General features: G+C 50.1%; 1 protein-coding gene across 1 annotated transcript; it reads left to right on the top strand.

Moving 5' to 3' along the window:
• The first annotated feature begins 9,923 nt into the window (after nucleotides 1-9,923).
• On the top strand, nucleotides 9,924-10,901 carry LOC146756456 (olfactory receptor 14C36-like). Its single transcript, XM_085524404.1, has one exon. It carries the CDS (start codon nucleotides 9,936-9,938, stop codon nucleotides 10,899-10,901), a length of 966 nt encoding a protein of 321 aa, XP_085380530.1. The 5' UTR covers nucleotides 9,924-9,935.
• Nucleotides 10,902-12,369: the final 1,468 nt, after the last annotated feature.

Raw genomic sequence — 12,369 nt, 5'->3', positions numbered from 1 at the left:
TCTTACCAGATGCTTGCATTCCTGTGCAGTGCTGCTCAAAGCCCTCCTCCAGCTCTCCCTTCACTATGTAATCCACAGCTCTAGGCTGTTTGATGCCTGGACCATCATCAGGACCTGCAGAACAAACCTTGGGCTTCAGAGCTTGGAGGAGACAAGCGCTCTGTCTAGGAACATTCACCATCTGAAGCACTTCAATAAATGACCTCTTGAAAGCCCTGGATTTTTGTGACACATCAGGAGATGCTGAACTCAACCCACAGCCATCTCCACAATGGAAGAGCTCTTCCCAACTGGCTGGAGGGGAAGCAAAGACCGTCTCAAGACCTCCAGTCCAGCTTCAAGGCCTTCAGGCTTCTTGGGCTGTAGGTGTCCAGACCACTAGGTTCAAGGACGACTCCTAGGTCTTCTTGGCCTCTGCTCTTCTAGACTCCCTCTTTCATGGCCTCCATGCCTTAGCTTGGCCTCAGGACTACTAAAGCTGCAAGGCCTCTTGGCCAGGCTTTCGGCCTCCCTCCACGCTGTTTTACCTGAAGGTCTGTCACGGGTTACTTAGATTTACCTATGCCCGTGACAGGGGAAGCCACCCCACGGCCCCCCCCCCCCGGGGCCCAGAAAGGAGGGGGAAAAGGGGAGTGGGATAAAACAGCGACAATCTAAGGAGGAAAAACTTATTTTACTAAATATGATACCGAAATACAAGATAACACAATATAATATAATTAAGGCTAACAAATCGAACGAAACAGAGAGAGAGAGAGTCTCCGAAAACCGAGAGGCCTAGTGTGAACTCTAGTCGACACGGCTGGAACGCTTCCCACTCACCAAGAAGTTCAAGAGAAGAAGGAGGGCACTCCAGCCTGGGAACGAGATTATATAGAGTCCTGGTCCCGTGACATATTGTTACTCCTGCTGTTCTCTGGAATATGTAGTCTTCTTCTGTGGACTGCACATTCAACAGAAGTATCCATACTTGACATGATGTTATGATGTGGAATACTGATAGCAAAATTACAAAATTACAAAACCATGACAAGGTCTCATAGCCTTCTGGGCAACTTCTAGGCCTTTAGGCTTCCTTCTATGCCTCTAGGATACCTGTGCCTCCAGGCGTGCTCTCCATCACACCTCTAAGCCTTCCTTTGTGCCTTAAATACTCAGGGACTTATGGTCTCTTTTTTGGCCTTTCTCTGTGCGTCAGGCCCTCAAAACCTCAGGGCTTCCAGTCCAGCCCATTGGTACCTCGACTCAGCTGGTTCTGCTGCAGGCAGTGCTTCCTATGCTTGCCCAGCCTAAAGCCAGCACAGAATGTTAGCGGCCGCTACTGGTCAGATACAAGTGCTGGTGGAGAATCAGAGCAAAGCACAGCCTGAATAGATCCCATAGATCCCATAGCCCCATAGAACCCACTGACCTCATAACCCCAATGCCCCCATTGACCCCATAATCCTATGACAATACCTTGTACTGAGGAAAGGCTGAGATGCATCACATCCTCACCTGCAGACTTCTTAGAAGTGGAGGTTCAGCAGCTGCTCCACTCGTCAGCAAGTCCTCCAGAAACCTCCTTCTTTCTTCCTGAGTAGCAGACTGGATGCTGAAACCTTCTCATAAGTCAATATTAAACAGCACCTGTACCTGAAGCCCCAGGAGAAAACACAGTTCAGATCCAAGACCACAAAACAGTCATATTCTAGTCCAGTACAATTCAAGTTCTGATTTAAATTTCAGGACTAGCATTTCACCCACCCTGCTATGGAAGGGGAACAGGGAAGGGAAAAGAGAGGGGAAAGCAAGGGAGAGCCTTCTAGCCCCACATGCCCCTATAACCCATTCTATAGCCCCATATCACCCTATAGCCTTATACATCCCAAATAGCCTTGTATCCCACTAGAATCCTCCTACTGCCCACCCACAGCCCCCTAGAGACACATGTCCCCCACAATCCTGCTATAGCCCTCCCAGAGCACCCTATGGGACTCTTGTAGAACCTCCACCACAGCCCTACATAACACTGCAGCCCCTAAGCTCCCTAGAGCTCTACGATCCCCTGTATACCCCTCAGCCCAGCATGAGCCCTGTATCCCCCCCGCAGTCATCTCTATTCTCCCCAGAGTCCCCACTGTCCCATATACCCCTATACCACTTCAGAAGTCCCTGACAACTTTCTATAACTCCATACCCCTCCTATGGCCACTAGGAAGCTCCCCATAGCCTCACATACACCTACATCTACCCCTGCAGTCTCCCTAGCACCCTACAGCCCCATATCCTCTTAGAAACCCCGCACAGCCTAATATACCTCTATAGCCCCCCAAATGCTCCTTATAGCCCCACATCTCTCCCGATAGCCCCTCCACACATCCACATCCCTCTACATTGCCACAACAGCTATCTACAACCCATATCCCCCTACAGCCCTCACATTCCCCTCACAGCCACCAATTCCTTATATCCCTTGGTATCCCCCCTCAGCCCACTACAACCCCATATCCCCCACTATTCAGCCCTAGATTCATCCCACTGCCACCCACAGCCCCATACTACCCTATTCCCTCCCTACAGCTGCCGTGCGGCTTCAGCAGAATGAGGGGAGAGCCGGGTAGCCCCGAGAAGGAAGATGGCGGCCGCTCGCACGTGCGGAGGCTCAGCCAATCGGAGTTGGTGGCGCTGCCCCTGACCAATGAGATGGCGACATGGGGCTGGAACTGTCGCTGACCAATGAGTGGCTGAAAATGGGGCCGAGCTGCCACTTGCCAATGCGAGGCTGGGGGCGGGGCAGAGCTACCACTGGCCAATGAGAGATCTGTGGAGATTTCTCTCTCCACAGACCATCCTGGAGGCAGTGACCACGTCTGTGTAGAAAATGGAAGAAGCCCTGGAGGAAGCTTGTGAACTTCTGACATGATAACACACATCCAAGAACTTGTTGTGTGCAGGGTCTCACAGGGAATGAGGAAGAGGGGACCTGACAACCAACTATATACAGCACGTCTGTGCTAAACTACAAAGGTACAAGGTGAACAGGAATTGATTTCTGTAATGACATTGTAGTGAAAAAACAATACAATATTTTTAAAAGAAGAATACGAATAAATTACACATGTAAAATGGCAGAAAATTAACAAGAGCTTGATTCAGTAAAAAGCTGCCTTACAAGCCATGAATTCCAAAAGATGGGCAGTTCACTGGTTTTGAAACACATTTGGTCATCACTTTCCTCACTGCATCCTTGACCTCCTTGTTCCTCATGCTGTAGATGAGGGGGTTCAGTGCTGGAGGCACCACTGAATACAGAAGTGCCAACACCAGGCAAACACCAACACTAAAAATGATAAGCACAACTTCCCCTCCTGAGCAGGAGAGCTTGAGGATTTGAGGGATTTCACATAAAAACTGGTTCACATCATTGCCATGGCAGAAAAATGTTCTGGCAGTATGCAGCAGGGAATGGAGAACACCAGTGCCCCAGGCAGCTGCTGCAGTGGTGGCACAAGCTCTGATGTCCATCAAGGTCCTGTAGTGCAGGGGCTTGCAGATGGCAACGTATCAGTCATAGGACATGATGGCGAGAAGGGAATACTCTGCTGAGAGGAAGAAGACTAAGAAAAAGAGCTGTGCAGCACATCCTGCATAGGTGATGGCCCTGGTGTCCCAGAGGGCGTTGGCCATGGCTTTGGGGAGAGTGGTGGAGATGCAGCCCAGGTCAAGGAGGGCCAGGTTGAGGAGGAAGAAGTACATGGAGGTATGCAGGTGCTGGTCACAGGCTACGGCTGTGCTGACGAGGCCGTTGCCCAGGAGGGCAGCCAGGTAGATGTCCAGCAAGATCCAGAAGTGCAGGAGCTGCAGCTGCTGTGTGTTTCCCAATGACAGGAGGAGGAACTCAGTGACGGAACTGCTGTTGGGCATCTGCTGTTCCTGAGCTTGGAGTCCTGCTCAGAGTGCAGAAGATAATGACAAGTCCAGACCATTCTCAGAGACATTCCTTCTGCAGTAATATGAAATGTTTTCATTCTGTTATGACAGTGTTCATTTAGTAGCATTACTTGCATTTAATTTCCTGGAATTCAGCATTCCATAAGCAGAAGAAGCGTATGGAGCTCTATCCTTCTTCTCATTTTCTAATCACATCCCATCTCCCTCAATATTTTCATCTGTGTCATGTCTCATATCTTTACTCCAACTGCTGTTAAACACAGTTTCCCCCGTAACCCGTATAAAGCAGTTCAAGCACTGACCTGAAGCACCTTTGTCTGGAGTACGTCTCTCTGGCCACCAGTGCCAGTTCAGTGGAGCAAACACAAGGCGTCAATGCTTGATAAGCTTATAACAATGACAATAAATGTGAAGCAGATGTCTACACTGTTTGGCTGGACATGGCGGGCAACAGCAGGTAATGAGCACTGACCAAATTTCATATAATTACCTCATTTAGCATCTGGAGCAGCATAAGGGCGAAGCAGATGATCAGTAGAATAATCACAATCCACGCGAGGATGGTTCCAAGAATATCACTGAACCACAACTGGTACCAGAAGTGAGGGATACCCAGCTTTCTGCCCCACCAATCGCAATTGATGTACCCTTCTATTCAGGCCAAGATGTGGGGAGGTCTTGGACAGATCACAGCTCTCCTTAATGTAGTGCTGGACAGTCCCATCAAAACCCAGTGCCACACAGGGCTCAGGATCCATCAAGGCTGAGGTTACTGCAACCACCATGGCCCTTCACGCGTAGTGATGCAGGCATGCCCACGCCCCATGGTTGACAGAGGGAGTGGTTCAGTGCCCCTTGGCCTGCTCCCTTTGCTGCGGATGTAGACTTGTCCTTCAGACCACTGAGGCTACCCAAAGCCGTATGCAAGTCCATCGTCTGTCAGAGCCTGGATGAAAACAAGAATTGTCAAACAGCAATTTGCGCCTCTTCTTAGGGAATCTCAGAGGATACCCACTGTGCAGGCGGGAAGACCAGTGTTGCTGGCAGTAAAAAATGCACTCCTGATGATTAACATGCACAAGACCGGCCCAGTAATCTCTCCCCCCTCTAAAAGCATCAAGGCTGGTTTTCAGTGTTTGATGGGCATGTTCTACGATAGCCTGACCCATGCTGTTAGTGGGAAGGCAAGCACCGACTGGTGGAACTGCTCGTGAGAATGGACAGCGGCTGCATGCAAATCTACTATCTGTGGCGGCAAGGGAACTTACCTGTGTCTTTAACTTCTCTACCCGTGCTGCCTCCTTCAAAACCTCTGCCGCTCCATATGGTGGGGGAGTGATAAAGGGTGGGGCACTCTCTTCGCCACCTGACATCGCCACTGACCCCTGTGGGGCTATTGGGAAGTGAATAAGACTGTGTGTTCCCATGCTCCAAAATGACCCATCGGGACTTTGCCCCACACAACCCAGGACAGAGGGGGCAGAGGGCTGTGAAGGGGAAGGCAGGAAGTGCGACAAGGGCTGCCCCCGAGTGCTTCACTTCTCCCCCTTCCTCCACCTCAGAAACAACTGCCCCATCTACCTGATCCTTGATTTCACGCTCCGGAGGCCTGTCCTGTTGTCCCAGCTGGTCAGTCACTTCCCCCTGCTTTGGAGGTCCAGGCTCTATTACAGAGTCTTCTGACCTGAGGAGAGCATAAGCTGTCTCCCAAACTTCCTGAGACTCCCTAGCCTTCTCAAGAAGATTCCTAAGGGACCTCAAGGCCGGCAGCAAAGCCAGTGCCTCCTTATTCCCCTGAAACATGCACTGGATAAGTTCCTCCCCAGCCCGCTCAGGGCCTGCTTGCTCACACAGTGAGCAGGGCTATCGCCCGAGCCAGTCCGCATCATCCAGTGGAATAGTGGGACCAACTCCTTCTTCTGGACCGGGCACTCCACTTGCTGCCCCAAGCCCTTAAGGCTACTCACCACCCGCTCCATCATCAGAGCGATGTGGCCGAGCCTCGTCATGCACTTGGACGCCTTCGTGCATCCCGGCAACTCCGCATGACCACGATACCTCAGCGTGTCGCCAAGATTGGCAAGTCTTTGTAGTGGATCACGTCAGGTAACAAACATAGCAGCAAAGATTCCCTTGGGTCGGGCCTGCTGTCAGCATGGAAACGCAGCGTGACAACACACATGTTCAAGCAGCCACAGTGATGTCACCTGCACTGGGACTTCCTCTGCCTGCCCCGGGGCTACAGCCTGGGAGCTTTCCCGGCCTCGCATCCTCACCAGCCGAAGCCTGCTGTGCTGTATGGATGTGGTCCCTCTGGGCAGAAGCTGTGCTGTACAAACCCTCAGGGCCAGAGGGAGAGGCCTGTCAGGTCTGAGCCTCACCAGGCCGCGCTGCAGTCTGCTTGCCGGGCCGTGACATGCAGACCCTCAAAGTCTGTTTTGGGTTCCCACTATGCACACGGGTGTACTGGCTTTGGAAGCAGCCGCTTCAGCAAGCTCCCACCGGCTTGTGACCCTGTCTTGCCCACACCTCCCCCACCTCCAACCCCTCACACAATGGTGCTATGACTGGAGGCGGAGTCCTCTCGAGTCCTGTGAGGCACCAAGGTGAAAAGCTAATCCCTTGTGACCCTAGGAACATGGCTTATGGGGACACTGAGAGGTGAGAGGCCAATGGAGAAAAACACTGTGGCGACATCGTGGTGCTACAGGTACATCATGGGGACACGAAGATATGGAGAAATGAAGACAGTGGCAATATGGGAACATGAAGTGTGCCCCTGTGGCGCAAGTGGTAGAAGTGCCGCTCTGCTACACAGGAGGCTCGAATCCTGGGGGGTTGGACTTGATGATCTCTAAGGTCCCTTCCAACCTGCACAAGACTGTGATACTATGATGATATGATGATGAAGACATCATGGTGATATGAGGACGTAGGGATATGGGACACATGGAAGCGGATGGGTGACATGGACATCAGAACAAAGTGCATAAATGGTGCATTTAATGCTTGTGTTGGACAGGAGTTCAGCAAGGCTTCTTTTAGCAGTTATTTCATTGTACCACTTGCCATGCTGCATGAATCTAGTGGCCAAGACTCTAGGCATCCTCACTGTAATAAGAACTGTACGTGTAAGAGGAAGCGATCCTGATGCTTGAAGTATTCTGTTCTCTGACCATTGCCTGCTGTAACTTTGTCTTAAGGTAAAACAGTCGATTCAAAATGTGTTATTTTCCGTGAAAAAAATAACAGTTGTGGATGCTGTTCTTGGTCACGATAATGTCTGTCCCTGTTCTGAATGATAGGATGACAGAATGATAGGATGGCTTGGGCTGGAAGGGACGCCAAGGATCATCAAGTTCCAATCCCTTTGCCATAGGCAGGGACACCAACCTCGCGATTTGGCTCTAGACCAGGTTGCCCAGGACCCTATCCAAGATGGTGCTGAACACCTCTGGGGATGGAGTATCCACAACCTCTCTGGGCAGCCTGTCCCAGCATCTCCACCACTCTACTTGTAAAGAACTTCCTCCTGACGTCCAATGTAAACTTTGCCTCCTTGAGCTTTGTCTAGGGGTTATCCCTGGATGTCAGTCTGGAACAGGGGGGCAAAGACACCCGGAAAAGAAAAAAAAAAAGGAGAGACAAAGGAATGAAGGAAAAGAAAGGAAAGACTTTGCCCCGTGACCCGTCCAGCCGTGGACACCACGCTCCAGGAAAGGGAGAAGGACAGAGAGCAAACAGAACATTTTAACAAAGAGAAAACACAATGGCAACAATCCGATGTTACATTATTAAGTGTAAGCAAATCAGATAAAATGAGGGAGACAGGAGTACACCAAATAGTGCAATGGAGGCTCATGTTTTCCTCTGCTGAGAGCTGAGATGGCCAAAGGCAAAGAGCCATTGGAATCTAGCCCTAAGTCAGACCTCACTTCCTCTTTGCACCAAGTCCTCCGGAGATGCTGCCCCTCCTCTACCCTCTGGGAACCCTAAATGCCCAAAACGGTGGTAACATGGAAGCAAAATGTGAACTCTATAACTCCCACTGTTCTGCATGATGTTGTTATGTGGAATACTGCTGGCAAAAATCACAAACCCACAACACAAAGCTCATCCATTTAGTCACCTGAGTAACTCTGCTTGCTCCATGGAGATGTGAAAAAAAACAATTTGAGATGCCCTAATTGCTGGGATCTGTTATCATTAGGATGGCCAAGAATACCTCTTGCCCCACTCTGGACCTCAGCTGGTGCTCAGAAAGGAGGTGTCTATCTCAGGGATTTCCTACACGGTTTACAAGCACTGGCAGACATCCAGGAGCACCCCAGGCACCTTGGGCATCACCCAGTGTACGTGTGTGTGAGCAACTGCTTCCCTGCTGAAGGTCTGAGGACTCAGAGCAGGAGCTCACACACAGGCAACTCCTTGTGCTCATCTGAATTGAACCAGAGGAATCCCAGCTCTTGTGGGTCCATGGGGTGCTGAATCCCATTTCAGCCCCAGGGTTTCCCTCTACAGATGAGAGAGATCCAGCCTCAGCTGGATCACTGCCCTTCACAGGGAAAGTCCAACCCTCCCTGTCCTTGTCTGTGTGCCCTTTTAGTTTCTTCAAACAACCTCTGGAAGGACTCACCATATGTATGGAATTTCAAGTACAGTCATGATGCCGTTGTCTTTCAGGAGCTGTTGTCCATGAAGACTCAGGGACATCTCATGGGAGATGTGTGGGAAGGATAACAATGACATCCTCTGCTGCTGAGCTGGGCTGGGCTCATGGGACACAGGGAACTCATAAAAGTGGGAAGCGCTGCAGAGAGACAGCTGTGCCCAGGAGCCACTCTTGTGCACAGCACAGCCTGCAGTTGACTAAAGGAGAGGAGCGAAAGTGGAAAGGGAGCTTACAGGATGTGTACAGTGTGAGCGAGCTGTGAACACACAGAAGGAGCGCTGCTCACAGACCATGACAAGGTAAGTCTCACTGCAGCCTATGCAGCTGCTTTTCATAGAGGATTAACCAAATCAGGGACATCCTATAGTAGATCTGGCTGCAGGCACTGCATGTTTCTTTCTTGTGGAAAAAGATTTCTGCTTTACCTGAAGGTTTCCATGCTGCACTATGAAAGCACAGCCCTGCGGGCTGTGTGTCCCAGTACGGCTGCAGGCTGTGCAGCCGGGGCTGCAGGCAGGTGCCCAGGGCTGTCCTGCAGAGCAGGGTCCCTGCTGTGCCCCAGGGGCTGTGTGCCGGGTATGGGACTCTGCCACCTGCCTGGCTCAGCACTCAGCCTGCCCGGGGAGCTGCCCAGGGCGCTGCAGGGAGACGTGTGGGGGGAAGGAGCCCCCCGGCAGGGCTTGTGCTGCCACAGCTGCTGCCTGGGGCAGGGGGATCACAGCTCCACTGCACAACAGAAAGTTTGTAAGGGTGCTTTGCAAGAGAAGAGCAAAGGCAGAGATTTTCCATTTCCTGTTTTAAGGGGTGGGAAGAAAATTTGAAGCAGAGTTCTAAAAAGGACTGCCAACTTTGAAGAAATCTCTGAGGCTCCCCAGTATTTCTTCACTTCATCGGTTATTTTGTGAACAGTGACACAGAATGTGCTATCAGCCTCTCCTTCCTAAAATGATACAATTAGTTTCTGTTATCATCATTTTCTGCAGGCATTAATAGTTCACTTGTCCTGCAGACTGTCTGATTTCTCTAAGACAACCTGAAGTGCACACAAACTGGGTCTTGGGTCTTGAAGAGAAGCTGGAGTAAAGAGGAAAATATCCAGGAGGCTGGGATATGATTAGGAAATGAGAAGAAAGTAAGAGCTTCCCAATCTCCTACTCCTTAAGGGATGGTGAAGCTCATGAATATAAATTCAAGTTCTGGAGTTAAGTGATCATTTTCCAAAGGGAAAGGAAAAATTCTATAGTATAGCAGGAAGAGTGTGTCTGAGAATGGTCTACACTTGTCATTATCTTCTGCATTCTGAGCAGGACTCCAAGCACAGGAACAGCAGATGTCCAACAGCAGCTCTCTCAGCGAGTTCCTCCTCCTGCCGTTGGCAGACACACAGCAGCTGCAGCTCCTGCACTTCTGGCTCTTGCTGAGTATCTACCTGGCTGCCCTCCTGGGCAATGGCCTCATCAGCACAGCCATTGCTTGTGACCAGCGCCTGCACACCCCCATGTACTTCTTCCTCCTCAACCTGGCCCTCCTCGACCTGGGCTGCATCTCCACCACTCTCCTCAAAGCCATGGCCAACGCCCTCTGGGACACCAGGGCCATCTCCTACACAGGATGTGCTGCACAGATCTTTTTCTTTGTCTTCTTCGCCTCAACAGAGTGTTCCCTTCTCACCATCATGTCCTATGACCGCTACGTTGCCATCTGCAAGCCCCTGCACTATGCGACCTTGATGGACAGCAGAGCTTGTGCCACCATGGCAGCAGCTGCCTGGGGCACTGGAGTACTCTATTCCCTGCTGCACACTGTCAGTACGTTTTCATTGCCTCTCTGCCAAGGCAATGTTGTGAACCAGTTTTTCTGTGAAATCCCCCAGATCCTCAAGCTCTCCTGCTCAGGCTCCTACCTCAGGGAAGTTGTTTTTCTCATTTTGAGTATGAATATAGTCTTTGGGTGCTTTGTTTTCATAGTGGTTTCCTATGTGCAGATCTTCACTGCTGTGCTGAGGATGCCCTCTGAGCAGGGACGGCACAAAGCCTTCTCCACATGCCTCCCTCACCTGGCCGTGGTCTCCCTGTTTCTCATCACGGTCCTTTATGCCTACCTGAAGCCCCCCTCCATTTCATCCCCATATATGGACCTGATGTTGGCACTTCTGTACACAGTGGTGCCTCCAGCAGTGAACCCCTTCATCTACAGTATGAGGAACAGGGAAGTAAGGGATTCAGTGAGGAAAGTGATTACTAAATGTGTTTTAAAAGCAGTGAACTGCACATCTTTTGGAATTCATGGCTTTTAATGCAGCCCTTTACTGAATCATGCTGTCATTTACTGTTTGTTTTGTGCCATTTTATCTGTGTAATTTATTTTTTTTTCTTCTTTAAATAAATACAGTGTTGTTTTTCATTACTGAGTCATTATTGAAACCAATTGTTCAACCAACTGTTGAGCTTGTACCTTTGTAGTGTAGCCCATACACACTGTACATAATGTACCAGGCTCTCTGTGAACCTTAACAGAATAAAGGAAATGCAGTCACTCTCTCTGCCCTCCCTCTTATGAGACGTTTCTGGACCTGTACTAGTCAGATGTTCTCAGAAACCCACAGTCCAGCAGGAAGCACATGGCTGTTCATCAAACTGTGCAATGGCTTCACCCTTCAGCAGCTGACAGGCCAACCCTGGGCTCCTGTCTGTTGTCTGTGCTTTCAGGTTCACATCTGTCAGTGCCTCTGAGAGTCCAGCAGCAGCAGCTGGTTTGCACGTTGGTTGTCAGATCCCCTCTTCCTCATTCCCTGTGAGACCCTGCACACAACAAGTTCTTGGATGTGTGTTATCATGTGAGAAGTTTCCAAGCTTCCTCTAGAGCTTCTTCCATTTTGTACACAGAGGTGGTCACTGCCTCCAGGATGGTCTGTGGAGAGGGAAAGAAGTCACGGAAGGGATGCTCTCTCTCTCTCTCACTGCCATTTATCAGCTCTCTATTATTTCTTTCCTTTCATCCGGATAAAACAAGACTCACTTTCTTTAAGCCATGACAGGAGACTGGATCATCATGGGAACAAAACCCATAGGACACCTTTGTTCTGCTGAAGCTCAGGCAGACAGCCCAGTAACTTCAGAACCGAATCAGGTACCTTCAGCCAATTTTCACCCCAAACCTTGGATTCCATGCCTGCGTGTTCTAATGGCAAACTGTCCTCATGGACAGAGGCCATACTACTGCCATCTCAGACATGCAATGCAGATTTCTGGATGTCACATGGGGACTTCTGCTCTTGGCTGTGTAAAGACAGCAGAATATATATGGCACATCTCCTGATGTGACTTAAGTGGACTTGTCCTGTTTCAATGATGCCATGATTCTATAGTTCTATGGTGCTGTGATTTTGTGCTTCTGTGATTCCATGACTCACTGATTCTATGAGTCTGTGAATTCGTGGTTCAGGTATTCCATGATATTGAGATTCCACAATTCTAAAAGTTGTGGTCTTTGGAGTTTTCAGCAATAAATGAGGAGGAAACCCATCAGCCACAGCCAAGTTTTGTTATTCACTCTTGATCTCCAGCATGATGACAAAGGCACTGAGTGAACACTGCCAACCTCCCTGTGTCTATGTGTCCCCATCACCCAACTGTCCCCACTGCCCACAGAGAATCATAGAATGGCCTGAGTTGAATCGTATTACAATGATCATCTAGTTTTAATCCTCCTGATTAGTGCAGGGTTGCCAAGCACCAGAGCAGGTGGCCCACAGCTACATCCAG

Source organism: Coturnix japonica, chromosome 27, assembly GCF_054131305.1.
Source record: "Coturnix japonica strain WE chromosome 27, WE-NBRP24, whole genome shotgun sequence".
Lineage (NCBI taxonomy): Eukaryota > Metazoa > Chordata > Aves > Galliformes > Phasianidae > Coturnix > Coturnix japonica.
Note: the sequence above shows the minus strand (reverse complement) of the source record. Positions and strands in the feature narration are given on the sequence as shown.